Source organism: Buteo buteo, chromosome Z (genome assembly GCF_964188355.1).
Source record: "Buteo buteo chromosome Z, bButBut1.hap1.1, whole genome shotgun sequence".
Taxonomy (NCBI): Eukaryota; Metazoa; Chordata; class Aves; order Accipitriformes; family Accipitridae; genus Buteo; species Buteo buteo.
In genome coordinates this window covers 23,546,100-23,571,570 of record NC_134204.1, presented here as the reverse complement: position 1 = coordinate 23,571,570, position 25,471 = coordinate 23,546,100, and the positions used below count along the sequence as shown (strand labels likewise).

At 38.9% G+C, this 25,471-nt stretch overlaps 1 protein-coding gene across 4 annotated transcripts in view; it reads right to left on the bottom strand.

The window, feature by feature from the left end:
- Positions 1–9,783: 9,783 nt before the first annotated feature.
- RGS7BP (regulator of G protein signaling 7 binding protein) overlaps positions 9,784–25,471 on the bottom strand; it is a 43,909-nt gene continuing 28,221 nt past the window's right edge. For all 4 annotated transcript variants that reach the window (XM_075020931.1, XM_075020929.1, XM_075020930.1 and 1 more), the window contains 3 exons: positions 16,908–17,055; positions 13,282–13,352; positions 9,784–10,787 (listed from right to left, as the gene is read on the bottom strand). In XM_075020931.1, coding sequence (XP_074877032.1) covers positions 10,696–10,787; positions 13,282–13,352; positions 16,908–17,055 — 311 coding nt within the window. In that variant the 3' untranslated portion in view covers positions 9,784–10,695. The remainder of the gene's footprint in view (positions 10,788–13,281; positions 13,353–16,907; positions 17,056–25,471) is intronic.

The following is a 25,471-nucleotide window of genomic DNA, read 5'->3' as shown; positions in this document are numbered from 1 at the left end:
ATGACGGCATGATGTACTGGTTTTGGCTGGCTGTCATGGTTTAATCCCAGTTGGCAACTAAGCCCCGCACAGCTGTTCGCTAACTCCCCTCACAGTGGGGTGGGGGAAGACAATCAGAAAAGTAAAAGTGAGAAAACTCATGGGCTGAGATAGAGACAGTTTATTAGGTAAAGCACAAGCTGCTCACACAAGCAAAGCAAAACAAGGAATTCATTCACCACTCCCCACCAGCAGGCAGGTGTTCAGCCATCTCCAGGAAAGCAGGGCTCCATCACCTTAATGGTTACTTGGGAAGACAAACATCATCACTCCAAATGTTGCCCCCTTCCTCCTTCTTCCCCCAACTTTAAGTCGCTGAGCAATGGTGTGATATGGTATGGAATATCCCTTGGGTCAGCTGTCCCAGCTGTGTCCCCTCCCAACTTCTTGTGCCCCCCCAGCCTCCTCGCTGGTGGGGTGGGGTAAAAAGCATAAAAGGCCTGGAGTCTGCTCAGCAGTAACAAAACCATCTCTGTATTTTCAACACTGTTTCCAGCACAAATCCGAAACATAGCCCCACACTAGCTACTGTGAAGAAAATGAACTCTACCCCAGCCAAAACCAGCACATTAGGACAGAGTTAGTTTTCTTTGTAGTAGATGACGTGGTGCTGTGTTTTAGATTTGTGACCACAGCAGTCATTTTTGGTCCCCAACGTGGGGCTTGAAGGGTTTGAGATAACAACAGATATGATTGGATATACAACAAATATGATACAGTTCTGGGTGAACTACACCAGTGTTTTTAAACCTAAACACAAAAAGCCCAAATAGCAGTAATACAATAGCGCTGAAGTCCCAAACAGCTATGTATGTGAAGTACTTCAACAGAGGCCTGTTTCTGGCCAGGCCGAAGACAGCACTGTAATTCTGCCTGCAAAGAAGTACTCAGGTAAGTTACGGAATTAATATCTGCATAAAGGCAGCTGCTGAAAGAGCTGGCACTGCAGACTGGCAGACAAAAACTGAAACAAAGGAAGGTATGACCTGCGGAACGAATATTAACAGTGTGTGAAGTTTCCAGTTCCATGCCTTCTCCAGCCTGCGGTGAGCTCGCCAACGTACACGCCGCCTTCAGCTTCTGGGTGCCTCGCAACACGCAAATCTGCCAAGGCCCCTAAAGTCAATCACTGCGGAAACCTATTCCTGTTGCAGTTCCTTAATCTCGCGAACTTTGTTACTGCCTCATCAACGCTGTGAAGGCTACCCACACCAAACGTGGGGAGGGAAAAGCATCAGGCAGGGGTGGGCACCCAGAGGGAAGGGAGGCCCCGTGGGGGAGGCCCCGCTGTGGAGGCCACCAGCCCACCCTTCCCGCCTGCTGCTCACCTCTTCTGCGCCCCCGCGAATGCGGCCGGGGAGGTGGTGGTACTGGGGCGATCTCGGCGTGTTTCCCACTAAAAGAGCGGCTGGCTCTTCCCTTTATGTGAATCCTGAGGGGGTTTGTTTGTGGGGAAGCTGTGGCTGGGGGAAAGCTTGCTTTGTATCGGGCCTCTGAGAATTTTGCTTCCTTGCTTTAGGATCCACCTTTATCATAGGGTGCAATCGTAAATTACTGATATTACTATCGTAGTCGATTAGGGGATGCTGTCCCTCTTTACAAGGAAGCTGGTGGAGCAGCTGGTTGCTGTTCTGGTGCCAAATCTCCTCCTGGCTGTGCCTGAGCACTGTGGTGATTCTCAGTGCAATGAATGCCCTCAGGTATCTGAAGACTGGTTCAAATCCTGACAGTATACAAGATCTTGCCCATCGGCTTGTTTTATAGAACTCTTGAGTTACTCAGACTTCTGCGATGTGACTGTTGAAACAAAGTATTTCACCAACTGTTTTTACTACTCACTCTTCCTCATATTGTGTGCTACTTTCCTTATTCAGACATTTCTCTTCCACAATGATGTATTTGTAATAGTTTTTATTTTAAAGCTTTTCCAAGCTCACACAAAATAGCATTCCATATCGGTCTAAAAGGACCATGTCATGGTGGCAGTGAGGTTGGTTAGTAATATGTCTGTTCTCAATCCTTCTGTGATCCAAGCAAAATGTAAATATGGTGGAACAGTGATGTGACCTGGGCTGGATAAAAAAAGAGTATCACACCTGAATTGTTTCTATTCTATGCAAGAGAAGATCTGATCCCAGATAACAAAGATGTTGCATTTTATTACATGTGTTTGGGGTTCTTTTTGAGACTGAAATAGTTAGCCAAATTCTATATCCAGCTGGTTGTCTTGATTAGAAGAAAAGAATACTAGAACAGAAAATCTTTATAGAGAATGCATAAAAATCCTGGGTTTTGGAATACATAAATACTCCAATGGCAGAATACTGCTCTTTGCCACACCAACCGGCATCTACACCTAACGTTACAGCTCCTCTTCCACCAGGAACAGAAATTTTGAACAAGTCATCACTAGACATGATTTCTGCAGTCTTTTTTAATAGAAGGTGTTAAAATTTTTCATCTGTAGGGTAGCCTTTCTTAGAAATTACCAAAAACCCGTGAGTTGGTAGGAACTTTATTCAGAAATACCTCTCAATTCTCCAATACCCTGTTGTCTTCTTTTGGAAGTTGTATGAAAGTCAAGTGAAAAGACCTTCCTGCAATTACAGAAATGCTTAAATTTTAATTTAGAAATGAACTGTGGAAAACCAGCAATAAGGATTATAGTATCGTTTACTAACAACTCGGGGGGAGGGGGAGGGTAGGTTGTGGCTACCAATTACCATCCACTTGCACTGAAAGAAGAGAATTCATATGGGGTTTTCTGTGCAAAAACTGATGAGGAGGTTAAAAGTATTGAGAAATAATAGAGCAGACTTAAAATTAGATTTTGTTGTTAAGAGATGACACAACATTAGAAATCTGTTATATTTGATAGTTCTTCACTAGGAAAGTAGTGTAGCACTAGGGCAGGTTGTCCAGGGAAGCTGCAGAATTTCCATCTTTAGAGGTTTTCAGGACTCAGCTAGAAAAAGCCACTTGGAATGGGAGGACAGATTGGGTGATGAGGCTACAAAAACACCTAGCTGCAAATGTTAGCTAATCCCTCTTTCCATCTCTGAAAGGCAGTGCTATGTTTCACAGCAACACTGAAAAATCATTGAGTGATGGCAATTTGAATACTTCTATTCAGATCAGAAGCTTTAGGACTAAGAGAGAGAGCAAATTTTTTTTTTTTTTTTTTAATTCAGGTAAACTGAGCTGTTACATTTGGGTGGTGTTGTCTTTGTAATGAATTCACAAATCAACAGCATATTCCAGTATTCCAAAAGTTAGGATCCCTGCAACATTAGTAAAGGGTTAAGCTGTCTTTACTGGTCAATGAATCAAGCACTTCAGTAAAATTCAACGTGCTGCTGCACTGTCTGTCATGACTGGGAAAGACTAAAACTATACTCTTGCTTGGGACTTGACAAAGATCTAGAATCTATTGCAGTTACATTTCCCTATTCTTAGGCTCAGTACGGGTTTAGAGGCCACTTTCTGGAGGATTTTTTTGTAATACCTTGATCAGCCTCAATTGGGATATGGATAATGAGGTATCAAATGGCTGAGCTGAGCACTGCTTACAGAGGAAATCACACTCTGGCAGTTGCTTTGCAAATTATATCTGATTTAGAAGTGGCTAAGAGTCCCAGATCAGAGCATAAGACATTTGGTCCATTCTCTGGTGTCTAGACCAGATCTGAAATAAAGTTTAGTGGGTCTTAGGCAAATTTAGGTGCCACAGACCAAAACTTTAATTCTAAAAATGATCACTGATCACGCACTTGAGTCTGTAGTCTTAAACCAGTTCCCATGTCCCGTCCCTTATGTTCTGCTTCTGTCCATGCCTATAAATGATAGGATTAAGCAGCTCAGCTCCTGTTTCATGCTACCTTCAGGATTTGAAGCTCAGCATATTTTATAGGGCACCTAAGTACTTATTTCTGGAATTCCAGATTCTACTTTGGGAGCCAAAAGTCTTTTGAGTTGAGCATTGCAATACTCAGTGCTGTGAGAAACCCATCTCCTTTTGTCTCTAGTTCCACAAAAGAAAGTCAGGTTAATTGCTTTTGAAAAGGAAGCAAATGAAGGTTTCACTGACTCCTTTTGAAAACACTGTCACTTGTTCTTAGCTTTCTTAAAGGCCTCAACTCACCTTCCCTTGAAGTCAATGGTTACTTACCATTTACTGAAACTGGAGTTTGCGTAGACATATGCAGAACCTGCCAGTGGTTCCCTATCAGTTGCTCTTGCTCTATTAACAATAGTAAATCAGTTGAAATCACTTTTTTGATAAAATTGTTTTATCATTAAGAATTGAGAAATGCTACTGTTCTCTCAGCCGTCCGAGTGAGTAACTCCAGGCTGTTAACATAAGAATCTGTCCAACATTCCCCAACTGCCTCTCCTCCTCTTCACCATTCCCCAGTCTGTAGCTGGGATCCCACCACACTTCATATTCCAAGAGCCCATGTATAGGCATTTCTATATTAGCACGATGTTTTCCATGAATTTGTAATATTGGTGAATGCTGGGACATTTAGCCGGTTGTGGTTCTAGTTATAATGTAAACCATATCAATACTTTAAAATTTATTTAGGACTTTGTTTGACACAGGCTTTGTGTTTTGTTTCAAAAGCATCTATATACATTTTATGCTTTCAATCATGAATAATTCTGCAAAGTGTTTCTGGAGTATATGTCCTTATAAATGACATGTAAGTACATTTAGACTCGATTGTACCTGCATTTATAGAATACTGATATAAAAGCTATTATAGCTCTATTTCTAGAGATACCTGCCAGGTTGCATGAAAAATATGTTGTATATGGAATTCCTTGTCAAAATTTGCAGAACTTCACTAGGCACTTCTAAATCATTGAAGTATTTATCTCTTGCCGACTACTGCTTGTTTCTGGCACTGTGAGAAAGCAAAAGAACTATTGCTTTAAAGTATTATTAAAATTATTTGGATCTCATCAAAGCATCACAACTTCTTCTCTTTTTTTCCTCCTTTCAGTATGCACTTTTCTACTATATTGCCACTAAGTTCAAAGCCTTGACCCTTTTATGTTCATGATACTTGTTTGTGTGTGGAGAAGCTAGTGCCACATTTCCTTGCTTGCATATTAACACATTAGCCCCAGGGTTTAAATAAGCATGATGTAGGTGCTTGTATTGGGTTTATGTGGCAATGTCTTGGTAGCAGGAGAGTTACAGGGGTGGCTTTTGTGAGAAGGTGTCAGAAGCTGCACCCATGTTGGACAGAGCCAGTTCCAGATGGCTCCAAGGCAGACCCACTGCTGGCCAAAGCTGAGCCCATCAGTGATGGTGGTATCCTCTGGGATAACAGATTTAAGAAAGGGTGAAAACTTCTGTGCAACAGTGGCTGGGAGAGAGGAGTGAGAATATGTGAGAGGAACAACCCTGTAGACCCCCAGGTCAGTGCAGAAGGAGGGGGAGGAGATGCTCCAGGCGCCGGAGCAGAGATTCCTCTGCAGCCCATGGTGAAGACCACGGTGAGGCAGGCTGTCCCCCTGCAGCCCAGGGAGGTCCACCGTGGAGTAGATCTCCACCTGCAGCCCGGGGGGGACCGCACGCTAGAGCAGGTGGATGCCCAAAGGAGGCTGTGATCACATGGGAAGCCCATGCTGGAGCAGGCTCCTAGCAGGGCCTGTGGACCTGTGGAGAGATGAGCCCACACTGGAGCGGGTTTGCTGGCAGGGCTTGTGACCCCGCGGGGGACCCACGCTGGAACAGTCTGTGCCTGAAGGACTGCAGCCTGTGGAAGGGTCCCACGCTGGAGCAGTTGGTGAAGAATTGCAGCCCGTGGGAGGGACACACCTTGGAGAAGTTCATGGAGGACTGTCTCCCGTGGGAGGGACCCTACGCGGGAGTAGGGGAAGCATGTGAGGGGCAAGGAGCAGCAGAGATATGTGATGAACTGACAGCGACCCGTGTTCCCCATCCCCCTGTGCTACCTGGGGGGAGAAGGTAGAGAAATTGCGACGGAAGTTGAGCCCAGGAAGAAGAAGGGCAGGGGGTGAAAGGTTCTTATTTCTTTGTTCTTATTTCTTATTAGTCTGCTCCATGTTAATTGGCAATAAATTAAATTAATTTCCCCAAGTCGAGATTGTTTTGCCCGTGATGGCAGTTGAATTGTTGAGTGATTTCCCTGTCCATAGCTCAACCCATTAGCTTTCATTGTATTTTCTCTCCCCTGTCCAGTTGAGGAGGGGGAGTGATAGAGCAGCTTGGTTGGCACTTGGTGGCCAGCCAAGGTCAGCCCACCACAGTGCTTAACAAAAAACTTCCATTAAGATTGTTGTTGTGTTCTCTAATAGTTTTGTCATGTCTTTATTTCATTTAGTTTACTGTATTCCCACTGATTTTCTGTCTTCACATCTATGGAGTCTCTGTACCTGCTTCAAACAAAATAAATTTTGGGCTCTGTAATAAACACCTCTTATAGTAGTCCTAGCATCACCGCAGTCTAGACAGCTCTTCAACCTCTTGAAAGTCCTTTGATTTACAGTTAAGTATTTACCTTATATTGAAAAATTAATGTCTTTATATTGTATCTCATCCCAAGTAAGCCTGCTATGGGATGAATATTTAATAGGTCACAGGGACAACCTTTTATGTATTGCGTAAGTTATGCAGATTTTGTATGCTTTCACATATGCAGTCAGCAATATGTATTTATTGTCTCTTTCTATATGCTTGTATTTTGCTTCTGCTCTGAAAACATTACACTTTACACTGTACATAGATAACTGACTTTTTAGACAGCTATTTTTTTATGACATGAAATATCTGTGAAAAGAAGAAAGGTATTACAAGTGAATGGTGGTTATAAAGCATTTGATTTTTTCTCTGAAAAGCTGAAGCTGCACAGTTCTTGTAAAAAAAGAGTTGGTGGAACCTGACATATTCAGTGGGAACAGAAATTTTGCTTGTTTCTTGCCCTGCAAGAGTTGTGGTGCCTTTAACCTATAGCATTTGCAACCAAAATGTTTAAACCCCATTTAGGATTTAGAAAGCAAGTACTGTTTTCCACCATATTTTCCCTAAATCTCTTGTTTTCATGCATTCAGGCATTTATCAATGTACAGTTGTCTTTTTTTGTAATACTTGGAAAACAAACAAATAAAAGAATGGTTCTAAATCATCTGTAAGTGATTTGTGTATCGTTTTGTTGTGGGAACTTTTTAACTTTGATCTGACATTGCCCTATTCCATTAAACTAAAATGTAGTAACATCATTAACATTTATCCTTCTTGGACCTACATGATGTTCTTAAAAAAAAGTAAGGGGCTTAAAAAAAAGTTTCTTTTGTTTTGTTTTGAATTTTAGTGAAAGATAATCCTCTGCATTCCTAACTAAGCCAATTTATCCCTTAACACCTCTTCAATTCAGATACTTACCAGGCCTTGGTTCATGGCCACTATCTATTAAAAGATAACTGGAGGACACTCCATTCACCCTCAATCGTCAGTATTCCTTAAGTGACCATAAAGCTTGGGAATTAAAGCATGTGTCCATTAAAATTAGTAAAATGTATAATAAATACAAGGGGTTTGAGAGAAGCTGCAGGATTGGTTAAAAGTATGGAAAGGCTTCAAAATGAGCAAAGACTGACATTTTAGTAGTCTTTAGTTCAGGAAGAAGAGACACAACCAAAGCTTCCAGAATAACAAAAGGTGCAGGATGTGCATATTATGGTACACCTTAGAGTGGTGCAAACAAAAAGGACTTTAAAGGCAACATATGTAAATCTGTTTCCATCACAGAATGTGCTAATGTTGTGCAACTCATTGTGATATGACTGATGTCAAGACCTTTGCATAATTAATTAACATTTATACCTTTTTCTCATTAATGTATATTCCATTGCGACAGATGTGGTAAAAATAGAGAGATATGAGCTGTCGTGTAACTTGGCATGTTAACTTCCATGTGATAATGTGTGGGCAGGTACTACACTAGATACACTTACTGCTTTATCTGCCCATCTTCCTTTGAAAGTAGTTGTTAAAAAAAGATATCACACTGACCTCATACAGCAATTTTTGTGTGTGTACCAACATAACAAGATTTGAAAAGAATTAACTCAGTTTGCTTGTGTGAAATTTTCTTTCTCCCTTTCTCTCTCGTAGCATCACTGCATATTCAGGTTTGTGTTCATACACTGTTTTTTTTAGAATTGATGTCTGCAGGATTAATAAAATAGTATCAGTCTGTCTTTTTAGCTTATGCTGAACCAAAATTAATTGGTTAATTGTAATTACAGATCATCTTCTCAGACAGTATTTTTTAATAGTCATTAGACATCAGGAGTTGTTTTCCCAAAGTTTTAACAGTTGCAAAACCTATTGTATCTGTGGGCATGGAGTCATAGAGCGAGTCTATTGGTTTGTGGACTTTTAATGAAAATGTCAGTGCTGCCACCTTTTGGACATTCCTTTAGTACTTGCTACGGAAAACTAGGACCTGATTAACGAGGACATTATTCATGAAGGATGTGGGGAAAACGTCAAAGAATTAACTTTGAAAAAACGTCCTGCTGTGGACTTCGATTCCCTTCTTAAAAATGCATTCGTACTCACAAGTACACAGCTTTGTGAGTGTGTAGGGATCTCCCTGTGTTAAATGCTGCGTACGCTGAAGAATAGTTTATGACCTAAAATCTTAAAACACATTGCAGTTACCTTTTTCTGTGCTATTCAATGAATTTAGTTATGCATTCCTCAGATAGAATTAATTTTGTTTATGGAAACACACAGTTTCCATCAGGGCCTTTTAGATTTATTTGTCCTCGTTGCATTTGAAGTATTTATTTGGGGGCCTGATTATTCAAAAATGTATTTTCTGTCTAGGAGACTGAAAGGTAAAAGGTGAGTAGATCAGTCCAACCTGGGAAAACGCCAAACACTCTGCTTTATCTGAATTGAAAGAAAAATATCAATCCAGAGAAATGCTGGAAGCTGTTACATGAATGCCTAAAACAAGAGTGGTGTGGCTCTTCAGGAAGAAAAATTCCTGCCTTCCCTTTTTGGGAATTAGATCTGAATTTTTGGTCCTTGCTATAGAAGGTACACTAATATTTCTGACAATGTGGGTGTTTCCTTCCTTTCTCAGCAAACAGCATTCCAGGAAAAAAACTTGGTGGAACAATCAGTCAGATCAAACTTTGCAGCTGCCAGATACAGTTCAGTGAATAGCTATCCCTAACAAACTGCTCAGGGGAGTGTACTAATATCCTACCAAAAAACCACAGAGTATTTAACTATATGGGTCTTTCCTGTGACAAGGAAACAATAACTCCTTACCCACCACTAGACCCTTACACAGTAAGAAGGAATTTGGTTCCTGTTGACATGCTGGGTCATAGTCGAATAGCAGAAGGACTCATAGTCACCTTCCTTATGTATTACTGACTACAACGGTACGGTGACCTGCTCTATACAGTAGTTACAGATTGTTATGGGTTTCATAGCATTGCAGTCTAGCACATGTTTACTTCTGGTGTCTTGCCTATCATCCTGAAATATCAGTACAATGAGTTTGACTTATTCATATCTATTGCTGCTACTAGTTGTCATTTTAGCATTTATATATTGATCATAATTTTTTATCTGTCTTTGTAAACATACTTCTTGAAATGGAAAAATTATCAAAACTTTGTGTAGTACTCTGACAACAAAATTAGAAAAAAAAGACATAGTCTGGCAAAATAATTAGAAACAAGACAACATTTAATTTAAATAAAAAACTTTATTAACAATGTAAAACATTTAATATCTTACAGTCTGAGATAATTCTGGCATGCCCTATAAGAGTTCATACTTAGTGATATGCAGACACCATGCTTTGAATTCTGTTGGAAACAAAGTGGGTTGGTGTTGTGTTTTACATTGTTTAATACACCTTTTAATAAATTATTTATTTTTTTCCAAAAGCCTGTAGAGATACTATCAGCTTAAAAGGAAATCTGTTGCTTTTATGCATTATACAGTATGTAGATACTATGATTTCTCTGTATTTACAAGTTCTAAATATTTTCATATATGGTTTGTGTATCATAAATTAAGATATTTTTCTATGAAGTTTTTAAATTGAGATATAGTGGAAGACTAAATATGAATGAGAGCACAAAAAGCAGCTGGAGATTTTGTGCAAATTCTGTTATAATATTGTTTAAATGTTTTAGAACTTCAATGCTTTTGCCATTAAATAGTTTTCTATGCTGAAAGACTGTTAGAATATGATCAAGTATTTTAATATGATACTAATAAGAGTACTGTACTATGCACAAACTTTTTAGCTGCAGTTCAAACAAGAAAAAAAACTTTAAAATTATCTATTAACCATAATTCATGTGTCTTTTTTCTGAGTGGTTGAAAGTAAGCATGCAAAACATACTCTTAAAAGTTTTAAAAACATTCTTAGTTATACTAGATCTATTCCACAGCTGGTTTTTGACCACCATAACTTTAAACTATTAAAACCCTTATTTTGAGAAGAGGGATGGAGCGGAAAAAAAGGAATAGACTAGTGTAGAAAATATACTTTATAATCAACAGTAGCAATGTTTGTCTTTTCAGTGGTCAAATAATAGTGGTTTAATCAAAGTTAAGATTTTCTTGGTGCTTCTGTGCTTAATCTTCTAACTTGAGACAAGACAACACAGTCCAAAGAATCTTCGCTTCCGTCTTCTTACCAATGGATAAGGAGTCAAGTTTAGGAGGCTGCTATCATCTGTGATGAAAAAACCCACATTTTAATACAAGCATGTACACATGCACACACAAAGAGTTTTTATCAATTATGTGTCCTAACAGCACCTACATGATCAAGTAACAGATCCCATTGTTCTAGGCATAGAGTAAATAATAAATGAATTTTGTATCTAAGAGTCTTACAATGATAATTATCATGATCTCCATGATAATACAACAGAAATTTTGGCAAGAAGAATACCAGTTCAGTGATGAAACCTCAATTAAATTGCACCTCCAGTACTGGGAGACCTAAGACACAATAATCCTGCATGGATGAATGATGTTAGGGTCCTAAATAAAACCTAAAGTAGCTTGAGATATTGCAGACATGCAAGTTTGAAATGTCAATCCTAAGGTTAAATTCTGTCTTAATTTAAACTTTTAAAAAACCCCATTATTGGGTGGCCATTTGTGCACATCAGGGGGAATTTCCATTTAAAACTGCAACACTGGAACATCTTGGCACATCAAGAGAAAAAGCACTTATCTGGCAAAGTTAGCACAATCTACCTTTTATTTATTTCCTTTTAAATTCATATAAAATGTATATAGTAGTGCCTATACTTATGTTAACTCATGCACTGTCAGTGAGATATCTTCCAAAATCTTTAGAATTCACTTTGAATTTGAGCCATCTTCAGGCACGGTTTCAGGCTAAGAGCTATGCCTCATTATGTTCCTATTCTGGTTACATCAGGGTCCTAGTTTTGATTGTAGGCTTTAGACACTACTGTAAAACAAATACTTAACTATAAAAGCATAGGTAAGACATCACTTAATATTGTGACTCAAGCTTATGAGCCACATCAACTCAATTTCTTATCATAGTAACCTTCCTGCTGTCACTTAGGAGAATTCCATACAAAAAAACAGGTCTGTGAGCCACCAGTAACATTATGTAAAGCTTATGTGGGCCTGCAATCTTAACTCTGTTCTGGCTGTCACTGAAGCCACTGAAATCAACAGCAAAACACTCATTTACTGAAAGTAGGATCAGGTCTTATAAAGATCAACTTATTCAATGGCATTTATTCATCTCATAATCATTCTCTTAAACAGTGCTTGTAAATCATACACAGTCCAGACCATATTAATTACCTGTAATGTTGTTTCTTTGTTCTATTTACTTATACTGTCATCTATCTATAATTAATTAAAGGTCTTGGAATACTTCAAAAATTTTAAGTAAGTGCTGGATGAATAATGAGTATGACTGTCCATTCCTGAGGCATCCATTCTCAGAAGTCATCTGTAAACTATGATCACAGCTGGAGTCTGTGGGAGCTGCAAAAACACCATTTATGATTACCTGATCCTCGGGCACGTCTCAGAGCTTTTAAACTCCAGCTGACACGTTTCCCATCCTGCTGCACAGGTGATCAGTGATTTTCTCACCAGTGTTGAAGGGCAGTGTAGACACCAGACAGCAGAAAAGAATTCTGTATGCCTTCATCTCTGTTCTGAATTCAAGTTTCTATGTGCTTTATATCCCTCAAATTTGTCTTTTCTTTCCTTATTTCCACAACGCTTCTTTCTTCTAGGCTAGGCATAGTCTTTATGGCATTTTTCCAGTTTTTACAATGGCACATCTGTATCATGTATCATAAGCAATTCCCTTTCTCTTTTCACATAATTTTGCATCAAGCAAATCCTGCCACAAACTCATAAACTGTATAATGAATTCACCCATTCTATATTCATCTCTTACCATATTATGATGAATGCTAGAATGCTTAGTTACGTGGGACAAGATTTAGGACACATTAGGCATACTTCATCAGCTGCCACTGTGCAAAGATTCACAGCATTTAAGAAAAACACATAGTCAAGAAGAAATCAAAAAGGAAAATTATTATCTTTTTGATGTTGTTCACATGAAGGAAGAGAGTCCCTGTAGATGTGGAATATTTAACACTGCTGGGCCACAAAATGAAGGCCTATTGTTAAATACATGCATAGGATGGAGAACCTGCACCCCCATACATTTGTATGGGCTGCCTGATAGCTGGCTACTGGGAAAAGCAGGCTGTTAGCAGATTCAAGGCAAGTATCCTTTCTGCATAGAGTCGGTGTCATGTCACAGAAGCTACAAGCCTTGTAGGGGTAAAGCAAACCCCATCACTCAGTAGGATCCCTATCAGTCTCTGCAATTTAAACCTTTATTACCTTTGAAAAAGAAAGACCCCTGACACGGGGAATGAGTTGTGCTGCTGCCTTCATGTCACCAGGGAAAGACTATTATTTTATCTATAGATACCATATCTATAAAATTCCAGAATGCCTCATGTGAAATGCAAGAGGCCAAAGTTCACGTACTCAATTCTGGCTCACTGCATCAGTAGGGAAGAGACTTCACCTAGATTTTTCTTTTTGTAATGTCTATAAAAAAACTCTAGATTTTTTTGATCTAATGGAAGGCAAACCCTTTAATTATCTTCATTTTCCTTACAGGAAGAAAATACAAAACGTACCTTGATTTTTCAGTGGTAAGGGCATAGTCTCCCTGAGTTTACTTAAAAGGTTTTTCATTTCTCTCATATCTCTGTGGAAAAAAAAGTTGAAAGAGATACAATAGAACAGCAGTTGAATTCTATGGGCAATGGCTTACAGTATAGCTTTATGGTTGACAAGAAGCTCAAGATGACCAGGCAATGTGCATTTGCAGCCCAGAAAGCCAACTGTATCCTGGGCTGCATCAAAAGAAATATCATAAGCAGGTTGAGAGAGGTGATTCTGCCCCTCTACTCTGCTCTGGTGAGACCCCCACCTGGAGTACTGCATCCAGCTCTGGGGCCCCCAAAATAAGAAAGACATGGACCTGCTTGAGTGGATCCAGAGGAGGGCCACAAAGATCATCAGGGGGCTGGAGAACCTCCCCTACAAAGAAAGGCTGAGAGAGTTGGGGTTGTTCAGTGTGGAGAAAGGAAGGCTCCGGGGAGACGTTATAGCAGCCTTTCAGTACCTAAAGGGGCTTCAAAGAAAGCCGAGAGGGACTTTTTACAAGGGCATGTACCGAGAGGACATGGGGTAATGATTTTAAACTGAAAGAGGGTAGATTTAGATTAGATGTAAGGAAGAAGTTCTTCACTGTGAGGGTGGTGAGGCACTGGAACAGGTGGCCCAAAGAGGCTGTGGATGTCCCATCCCTGGAAGTGTTCAAGGCCAGGTTGGATGGGGCTTTGAGCAACCTGGTCCAGTGGAAGGTGTCCCTGCCCATGGCAGGGGGGTTGGAACTAGATGATCTTTAAGGTCCCTTTCAAATGAAACCATTCTATAATTCTAAAAGTTTTTAACTTTTCAAATTAGCAAATATGACAGTCATCATTAAGGTGGGCCAGAAGGAGGATCCAGGGAACTACAGGCCTGTCAGTCTGAACTTGGTGCTGGGGAAGTTTATGGAGCAGATCATCTTGAATGCCATCACACGACATGTACAGGACAACCAGGTGATTGACCCAGTCAGCATGGTTTTATGAAAGGCAGGTCCTGCTTGACCAACCTGATCTCCTTCTACGACAAGATGACCCACTTAATGGATGAAGGAAAGGCTGTGGATGTTGTTTACCTGGACTTTAGTAAAGCCTTTGTCATGTTTCCCACAGCATTCTCCTGGAGAGACTGGCTGCTCATGGCTTGGAAGGGTGTACTCTTTGCTGGGTAAAAAACTGGCTGGATAGCTGAGCCCAAAGAGCGGTGGTGAATGAAGTTAAATCCAGTTGGTGGCCAGTCACTAGTGGTGGTCCCCAGGACTTAGTATTGGGGCCAGTTCTGTTTAGTATCTTTATCAATGATCTGGACAAGTGGATCGAGTGCGCCCTCAGTAAGTTCGCAGATGACACCAAGCTGGGTGGGAGCGTTGATCTGCTTGACAGTATAAAGGTTCTACAGAGGGATCTGGACAAGCTGAATTGATGGGCCGAGGTCAATTGTACAAGGTTCAGCAAGGCCAGCTGCTGGGTCCTGCACTTGGGTCACAGCAACCCCATGCAGTGCTACAGGCTTGGGGAAGAGTGGCTGGAAAGCTGCAAGATGGAAAAGGACCTGGGGGTGTTGGTCAACAGCTGGCTGAATGTGAGCCAGCAGTGTGCCCAGGTGGCCAAGAAGGCCAACGGCATCCTGGCCTGTATCAGAAATAGTGTGGCCAGCAGGAGCAGGGAGGTGATTGTTCCCCTGTACTGGGCACTGGTGAGGTCGCACCTCGACTACTGGGTTCAGTTTTGGGCCCCTCACTACAGGAAAGACACTGAGGTGCCGGAGCACATCCAAAGAAGGGCAATGAAACTGTTGGGTCTGGAGAACAAGTCCTGTGAGGAGTGGCTGAGGGAACTGGGATTGTTTAGCCTGGAGAAAAGGAGGCTGAGGGGAAACCTTATCACTCTCTACAACTACCTGAAAGGAGGTTGTAACGAGGTGGGTGTTGGTCTTTTCTCCCAAATAACAATAGGGAGTGATAGGACAAGAGGAAACGGCCTCAAGTTGTTGCAGGGGACATTTAGATTGGCTGTTCAGAAAAATTCCTCCACTGAAAGGGTTGTCAAGCATTGGACCAGGCTACTCAGGGAAGTGTTTGAGTGACCATCCCTGGAGGTATTTAAAAGATATGTTGATGTTGCATTTAGGGACATGGTTTTGTGGTGGACTTGGCAGTGCTAGGTTAACAGTTGGACTCGATGACCTTAAAGGTCTTCTCCAACATAAACGATTCTATGTTTCTATGACCCCATATGCTGGAATAATGGAGCAATAAATACAAAAACTTATTGGGCAAGCATTTCATTCACATACATGTATCAGAAGATGCATACCAAAATAAATGGCAGTAGATTTAATAAGGGAGCACTTTTAAGCCAGTCTGATAGTAACTAGTTGCATCTGGTCCAACTTTGTGATCTATTCTCGCTCTGGAGTATCCCATATTAAATGAGTTGGTGGGCACAATGTGATCCTAGTGGCAAAATACACAGTATGCCTTAAAATTAGCACAAGCTAGTACTAATGTCAACTTAGTACCCCTTATCAGCATTTTGTAGCTTGTGCCATGAATGCGTTTCATTGTTCAGAAGGAAATTATAATACATGTAGCTAATCCATGACACTTAAGCTCCCTGCACATTGAGTGAAAATTTTAGAATCAGGGCTATCATTCTCACCCCTCTTAGGAGGACTCTGGCATGAAATTTTCTGAAGGACAGAAGGTGGAAAATATGACAACAAAGTATCAACTCACAAAGCAAGTTACATTTGGATATGTTTTGAGAGAGGCCAGAAGTTGCAAAAAGGTTCCTGTTTTACAGATAGATGACAGACGAGCAACTTTGCCTGCAGGCTTCTAATGTCTTAAGGCTTTCAGGATTTAAAAACAATGTGATCTTGCCTCATTCATCTACATATAAAATGGTTCTTAGAAATGAAGCAGCATGACTAATAAGACATTGCTCAGTTTTATTCTCCAAGTTACTTTCTCAGTAGAACAGAGCTTCATTTTACATAAACAAACATGATAACCATTAAAATATCATCAGCAGCTTAATATACAAAGCCATCAAAATAGGTATTTTTTGCAAAGAAACGTTGGCCATCAGGATTACTCTCTACTAAAGGGTCTCATTTTTGGTCTTTCAACTGCATAGTTAAGAGGGCAAGAGAAGTCTACTTTGACAAACCTATGGATGATGTTCCCCTCCCAAGGCTTCCACATTCATAACTATGGGCAGAAACAACTGAAATGAACTAGATTCTGTGCTTTCCATTTATAAATGCAGAACTGCAGGCCAGCAGATTTCAGGTAGAAAATCAGAAACCACTCAAGAGGAGAAAAAAGCTGCCTGTTTTAGAGAACCTGGCCCACTAGCAACATCATTTCCCACCCTTTGTTTTGACAATTACCCTCTGGTAATTAGCCTAATTAAGGATGTCACTTCTCCCTGCCCTTCTTTTAGGAGTTGCTCTCAGATATGTTAAAGGTAACAGAAATGTTAACAGGTTATTTAATTTACTAATACCTTTTATAGTGGCAACACCAGCTGCCTAATTGGAAAAGACTAAATAAACCCCAGACAGAAGTTTGTTTTGTTTAGGAATGAAGTGCTACACATACCTTTCAGTGTTTTCAATGTCTGTGGAAACCTGCCATAAATGCTGTTGAATATCTGTTGGTGATGATGATGTGTCTTCTAAAATAGGTACTTCGGAACTCTCCTCCACTTTAGTATCTAGGATCTTGGGTGGGGCACAAGGTTCTTTTCCTTTAAAATATTTCAACAAAACATATATCCGTATTATTTATTAATTAAATGTATACTCGGATATATAATTGATCTTGATATAATTCATGTTGCACAGTATAAATGAAGAGATTGAGTGGTGAATGCAAACTCTGAGTAAGAACTGTTCAGAAAGAGAGCAGACCACACAAATCTGCTAATCAAGAGTGCTGCTATATATTACTCCCACCAAACAAAACTAAGAGAAGTCCCATGTAGGCATGTGTGGAGCTTAGAATTTTACATAGCATTATGAAGGGTTTCAGTTAAATTCCAGTGACTCACATGTGACACAAAATAAGAGCCAGAGGACAAAACAGAACAAAATAAGTAAGGAAACTACAGCACACATTCTGAAAGCAACTTGAAAAACTTTGACAAAAAGAACATTGCAATTCATGTCTCTTAGTATCGCAGCAATACTGAGGGAAAACAAAAGACAAAAATGTGCAGTTTTGTACTTAGTGATTTTAAAAGCAATACATAGCTGCTACCACTCACAGCCCAACATGCATTATATTCTGAATTTCCATGTTTACACTTGCCTAATTCATGCTCACTATATGAAAATGAAATGCAGTGTTGGAATTGAATGGGGGCTTCATGACAGATCTGCCAGGGCTTTTGTCAGGGAGAGAATGGGATAAAAGATGTGGACCATGATAGTAGAGCATGCAAGAATGTTGAATACTGGTGGGATTTTTTGGTATCCTTGCAAACCTCTTGTGGACTGTCTGATGGTCCTCCTTTTCTGTAGTGGCAAGCACAGTCCTGGCACCAAGTACATTCAAATGAGAACACTGACTCAGTTGCTTGTGGAACACCAGTCTAAGCCTACTTCCCAGACTATATGTTTTACTCTGTATCACCCTGTAGGTATAGCTTTCAAATTTTTCTAGTTCTTAAGTGCAGCTTATGCTGTTATTTTAAGGTAGTTCATATTGCACAATTTAAATTGTTCACTTGTGCAAACTTCATTATTCATTATTTTTCCCATTACAAGAAGCCCATAACACAACATACTGTTACCAATATGTCACTTAAAGCTTCTTTGTAAAAGAGGGTTGCCCCAGGGAAACCATCTAATTTGCCACCGATACCACAATGTGTTACTGCTGGAACTGGGTATTAGCTAATTCTCCCATTATTTTGAAGTGTTATGTGGGAGATGTGACCTGACCTTTGGTGACATGCTGTCAAGAACAACCCTGTCTGTAGATGCATCCTTCAGAGATTTGGAAGGTGTTTCAATGAAAACAATAACAATACTAGATGAAATAACAGTAAAGGTTCTTTTTCACAACTTGAGAACAGAAGCACTGTAACGTTCTTTTTGTTAGCACAAAGGCAAGCTCTTGCAGATTTAGCAGAATGAACGGCACACATTTCTTTTCAACTGAAAAGAGCTCTTTACCAGTAATTCTGTTGTATTGTGAACAATTCATGAAGCCTTTCTTGTATTTCAGAGCATCTGCTCAATCACTCAAAAACAGTTAGAGTCAGCTAATAATAAAGGCTTTGCTTGAATAATGTATATGACTCAGGCTTAACATTTCTACTACATAGCACAGGTGTAGAGAAACAAAAGCTCTTTAATCTTCTCATCCTTCTAGTGGTGGTAAGGGTATCTTTTGTATTATATGTTCTTAAAATAGGGATATGCACCCTAAATTTTGCTTTCAATTTAGTCAGTGGAAAGACTTTCATTAATTCCAGTCGGAGTTTGATCACGCACACAGTGTTGCCAGAGGTATCCACATACACTTGCTGTTCTTGCCAGTTGACTAGACAGAAGCTCTTTTTACTGTGCAATTTTAATATAAGGTGTGATGTATTCTTTGTCTTCTAGCCTCTAATTCAGCTTATTTTTTTTTTACTTTAAGAAGCAGAAAATGCCTTTGGTATGAAATTAAATTCACTGAATTAAATAATGCTGAAGATCAAACTTGAGTGAGGATAAAAAAGAGGGTAGAAAATGATCAGTTCAGTAAGGTTACACACATCATTTGTGACCACTGTGCTTATGCGTCTCACCTGTTGTGCTCCCTCCTGCTTCTGTGGTCACCTTTGTGTTTGCACCGTGCTACCCTACGCACCTACTCTTAGTCATCACCTACTTCGCAGTGAAACTTACATCATGAAAGAAACATCTACTATAAGTCCCTCAGAGCTAGTTAGATTTCACTGCAGTTGAATTTGAAAGATCTTTGAGGGCAATAACAGAATTTCAAAGCTGAGAGAACCCCTCTCAAGAAGACAGCAGCATTTGCATCACACTTCTAACCTGGCAATTAAGGATGAATACACAAGCTATAGATCACAGCTAAAGTATATGAAAAGGAGAACATAAAAAGGGGAATAGGAAAGAATCATGTAGGAAGTAAAAAAGAAATGTGGCAAATATGGCTAACAGCCTGATGAACTTCATTCCTGACTTACATTTGGGACCTGCAGAACCCAGAGGTTGTCTCACTGGAAATATTATTATTAAGGAAAATGTAATAGGAACAACAAGTCTGTGGCAGAAGTTGTGTTCTCCTCCTTCCATGCCTGTTTTTATTATATTCATTTTGGCCTCTACACAGTATCCACATGAGAATGGGTGATTCTCTGGATTTTTTAAGTGCTTGTTTCTCCACACCTCTGTATTTCTCTTCTCTCTCACATCTCATACCTCTTGTGTAAGTAATATGTGAAGTAATTACATATATCTACCATTCTTTAAATAGAATGCTGAAATTGTAGCACATCCTTTAAGCAATCCTTCCTTTCTCCTTCAAAACTCAATAGCATGTAATTTAAACAAAGCCAAATAAAACAAAAATCCCTTCACTGAATTGAGGGTTTATTTTTGTAATCTGTAATATAAACTACCACAGGCTTTTGGGTACCATTTTAAGGAAATATGCTGTTATCACAAAACACATACTGGAAAAACAACAATTATGCTATGAACTTCTTGTATGGTACACGACACACACTCATCTGAGATTTGGTATCTTCTGATGTACCAACAATGCAGGAGTGAGTTCAGTCTGATTTAACATCACAAAAGCCTAATGTTTTCTGTCCATAGTATGCACACATAATTTTCCTGTAAGAATTCTTCTCTTTTTTACATAAGTATTCAGGTACCTACCACTTTGGCTAGTGCTGGTATCATTTTGCCCTCAGCTATGTTTATACAAATCATATGGGGCCCACAGATCTCAATTACAGTGACAGCAATGTAATTTTTTATTCAGGGCTTCCAAATAGGCATGTAGTAAGAATAAACAATATGTAGGTTATAAGCATTAAAGTATTTTGCATCTTATTCTGAGAAATTATTCATGTATAAACATAAATTTAGAAAAAAAAGACACAGGAAAATATAAGACTTTGAGACCATTTCATACAAGAAACTGTAGGAGTCTGTGAATCTAAGGTATCCTGGACTAATTTTTTCCATAGATATTCAAATTCTATTAAAATGACTAGAGCTATGTGCAAATAACTGACAGCAGGAATTACCTCTCCATGTATGTATGCTTCTTTTTCAACAAGTTACAAACAATATAGCAGGTTGAACTGATTCTGGAACATAAGAATAATATATTCTTATAACTATTCATGAGCAGTGGCTTATTTTATTGAAACTCAGCATAAATGGCTACCAGTTTCAAACCTTGTACTTTGACAAGGTAGCTTTAACTATTTTTATAGCGTATTTTGAACTCTGGAAAACACCTCCAGTTCATTTTAACTGTCCCCTCTTGCCTTTGATTTGTTATATAGCCTTACTCCCTTAATTATTAAAATGAGTGCCATGCTCAAATGCTGCATAGCTAGCTAATATAATGATTGCAATCTGCAACTTAAGGTTTTAAAAAATATTTTCTAATATATGTAATTATATAACCAAACAAGTCAATTATATTTGTAGATGATCCCCAGAAATGAATGGTTTCTATGTAAACATGTATAGACATTAAACTTTGGTAATGTGCACTTCCACGGTCACAAGCTGTAATGATCCAATGATAATAATAGTATTTTACAGTTCCTAACAGTGAAAGGAATATATTATTCTTGTGGATATATGAATCAGGAAAGCTCTTTTATCTGTTATATTTACATATTAAAAATGCAATGAAGTTCTTTATAAGGTATGAATGAGAACCTTTGACCCCAAAATATTTGTGGCTGCATACAGCAACGTATGCTGAAGGGTACTTAAGAACTCCGAGGCAGTTCTGGGTTTTCTCAATGTGGGACTGTGACAACCTCAGTATTAATTTGGAAAAAGGATCCAAATCCAGCAGCTTCCAGCAGCTTCCATGGACAGATATTATGTCAACTGCTTCTTCTAAGACCTTGCTAGCTAAGCCAGGATGTTTCTTTAACCAAAGGAATAGTCAATATTGGGAACATGCAAAGTCAATAAAGTAGACATACAACATTTAAAGGAATTAGAGCTGAATTTTGTAAACACTTCCACTTTGTAAACACAGTACCTAAGCTCTTTCAGAATATCTTACTTTCCATGAAACTCTAATTCAAATTTTAAAAAGTATTACTAGGTGTAAGAACTGTGTTTGACGCTGCTCCCTAAGGCACAAAGCTATATAATTCAAATGATGGAATGGAACAAATAAAGCAAAACCATGATTGGGGAGAAGTTGCAGGTCCTGGGTGAGTGAACTCATCTGTTGCTTGACAAAGTCTGGGAAAGATGATTCTATCCAGAGAAGTTCTGCCAGAGTGTGATAATGATGCAGAAGAAAACTAGGTGAACAAATGCAGTAAGAAGTTTCAGCAGGTTTCCTAGAAAAGCTGGAACATGAGCTACCATCTGCCATACTTGCCATCCCCCCAATAGGTAGTTGCTATAGTCACCCCCAATAGGTATTTGCTATCGCAGAAGGGACAGCAAAATCCTTAAAGACATCATGTTAGGGACTTCAGGAAGGCACAGGAGAGTTTCTCCCAGTGTGGCCCTGAAAACTGGACTCCATACCTACCCATAATTTTCATGTGATCCTATCGAAGTTGCTTAAACACAGACCCTCAAAATAGTTATTGACAAAGTATTTCTAATTGTCTGGTTGCTCAGCCCAGAGACTCTTTGCACTCAGCTGCAAATGAAGCTAGTGAAAAATTACTCTACAAACACATACAGCACTGGATAAAGTATGTTGCAATCTCAGATTCTAGATTAGCAATCTTTAGCTTAATCTCTCTTTGTTCCTTCTTCACAGTGGCAAAAATTGCTACTACCCAGCTACTCAAGGCAGTTCTGAAGACACTTCCATCACTGTATGAGTTACTGAGTAAGGTCTGATGAACAGAAGGATTCTGCCTTTAGAACAGAATTGTGTGCAATAAATACAATGTATGCCACTGAACAATTAGGATAGAAGGAAGATGTATGCCCAGGTAAATATTTACATGTGTATTAGTTAGCCAGGACTCTTGGGATTGTGAAAAGGAGGAGTAATAAAATATATCATCAGGTAACCAAAGACTTAGTAACTAACAAAAAGCTTGAATCAAGGCTACTTGGGCATGTTTCATTGTGTCCTTTGCAAATTTCCTGAATGTTGAATTTTGCAATCACAATGTATTTTCAACACTGGGCTTTTGTGGTGTATGTGTCTTAGAAAAAAATTTATTAGAGAGCACTTACCTCAGTTTGCTTACTGTGTAACAGAGCTGGAAATATTTATGGCTTTTGGCCACACTGTGACTGTTACATCTTAAAGAAATAACAGGCTATCTGACTTTTCTAGCAGAGGTTGTATGACAGTAGTAAGTTAATTTAAAGCACTGTAAATATGCAAGAATTTCTGTACAGGAAGCTTGATATATACTATATAGTTTATATAGGAATGTTTGTTCAGTAGAACAGAAAGATAAGGAGAGATGAGAAGATTAGTGCTGCAAAAGACAGTGAAAATACCCAGAGCTCAGCCCTTCACATTGTAGTGTGGTGTTTCATTAAAGAGCATTTGTTTCCTAGTAGGGAATATTGGCTGAGTTTCTTTTGGGAAAAGAGCATCAGTATCAGCCCACTGGCTTAGCTTTATCACTTCTATAGTTTGTTTGATAATGTCTGATCAAGATACCAGTACCCACATTATTATTTATTAGCTGCAGGTTGCTGAGAACAGCCTGAACGTCATTCTACTTGAATCTCTGCTGGCTCCCAAGTAAGAACATAAATTGGTGAAATCTCATGGAGATTTAAAAACCTAACAAAGAGGTAAGAGGACTAGAAAATGGAAATACTACATTCAAATGGAAAAGATTACCTTCAAAAATGAGCTTTAAGACATAGCAAGAACATCAGATGCCTATTTATGAATTAAGCAAAGCTTCTAAGGGTAGTACTCTTCATACACAAGGAAAACAGGTTTGTTTTTTTTTTAATATGGTCACTCAGGTGGTGAAAAACTGATGAAAAACTGAACAGATGAAAAAGTAAAAAAGCTATATACTTTTTATATTTTATATACTTACTATATAGTAAAAAAGCAACAGCGCAATATATTTTGTAATGGTGAAATTACCAGCTCTTTCATTCCTAGAGATAAATTTGCCAACACTGCAGTATCATTCTCCATAAGTAAAGAAATTAAAAAAAGGTATGGGTTCATTCTACTCCTTGGAAAATAGCATGCTTCAGCAGAACATAGAATAAATAGGTTGCAAGATCATCTAGTCTGACACCCTACTTAAAGCAGGGCCAACTTGCATCAAACTGCTCAGGGCTATTTGAGTTAACAGTATCTCCAAGGATGGAGATTTCACAGGCTCTTTGGGTGCCTGTTATGGTATACGTTCACGGTATACGGTATGGTATACCTTCACTGGGAAAAAATACTTAACATGTAATTGCAATTTCCCTTGTTGCTTGATGCCTTTACAATACTTCTAGGTGTTGTAAATACTAAGTATTTAATATACAAGAGCAATGTTCTATTGGCTGAGTTCCAAAATTCAAATTATTTGTATCCCTGTGATTATATAATTTTTTTGCCTAGTAGGAATTTTTCTCAAAGAATGTCACAGAAACTTGGAGCCAAATTACTGTGGTTATCACTGTATGGATACAGGACAAAAATGACTCTGTTTAGCAATGGGAGAACAGCTACCATGGCTTTCTCTATGGTGAGATGAGGAACCAGTGCACATCAAAAATACTGCCAGATAGGAACTAAGCTGGCCCATACTATAATGCTGTAATTCATCTTATCCAACTTCAGACATCTAACAGTTTAATGTTTAGTTTAGGTTATTAATGTAGACTCCATTCAGAGGCAAAAGGGAGAGACAAGACATATCGGGGTTCGTCAGGTCACCTCAAGCTACTTTCTTTCTGCAATTACAGAAGGTGGTTTGACAACTGTAGCCAATGCTAGGAAATATAGTACAATCTGTCTTAAAAAATGATGATTCATTTTAGCAGTTACTGGCATCTTCTTATATGATGGCTATGTTAATTCTGTCCCTTCCTATTTTATAGATTTCTTTTCGACTTGAGAAAATCACTGAGAAGCTCAATTGATCAGTTATAAACCTCTAATTCTTACTTTCTTAATAAAAATATCACTGGCTTTAGCTGTATCCTATAGCTAGATGTGAAAAATCTTTACAGGATCTTTCAGCATGACAGGAAATTCATAAGGTTCATTACAAAACCTTCTTTACAGTTCCTTACAGAACTTTGTCTTGTTTTTACCTAGTATATTCTGCTGAGATATTATCTGGGGAAAGAGTAGTTACAATCAGCACAGGCAGAGTCCCACTCAGTGTGTGTCATCACTGAGTAATGAGGTTACTAGGTAACCTATGCAGTAATTTATCTGGATTTCTACATCTTCCTTCCAATAGGTGGCTAATCAAATATGAAATCATTAGAGAGATGCATTTTCATTGAAACGAGATTTCAGTTCTGAATCTAGTATCTAGTTTTATAAAGGTGGGCAGCTTTTTAACCAAATTTATCTATCTTTTGCTATAAACTGGCATTGTTGTATAAATAAAAGGGATAGTAAAGGATCAGTTTAGTACTAAAACTATGCCATATTGCTCCACCAAACACTTGCCCTCAAATATTACACCCAACAAATACCTCTAATAAAATGACTAAAAGATAATTTGCCCACTGATCTGATGAACAATAGCTAAAATTTTAGGACCGCTCTTCTAAGAAAAAATTCAGACTTCTAAACTGCAAGGACGTTAGTGATACATGACTGATATGGCACACTTCTGTAAGAATCATGATAATGAAACAGAAATACAGCTTTTTTTTTCAGTAGCTGAAAAGCTGCAGTGGTATAGTTCATTTTACAGTTTGGTGCTTTGTCTTTCATGAATACCCATGCATGCTCCAAAAGACTGTGTTTTTTTT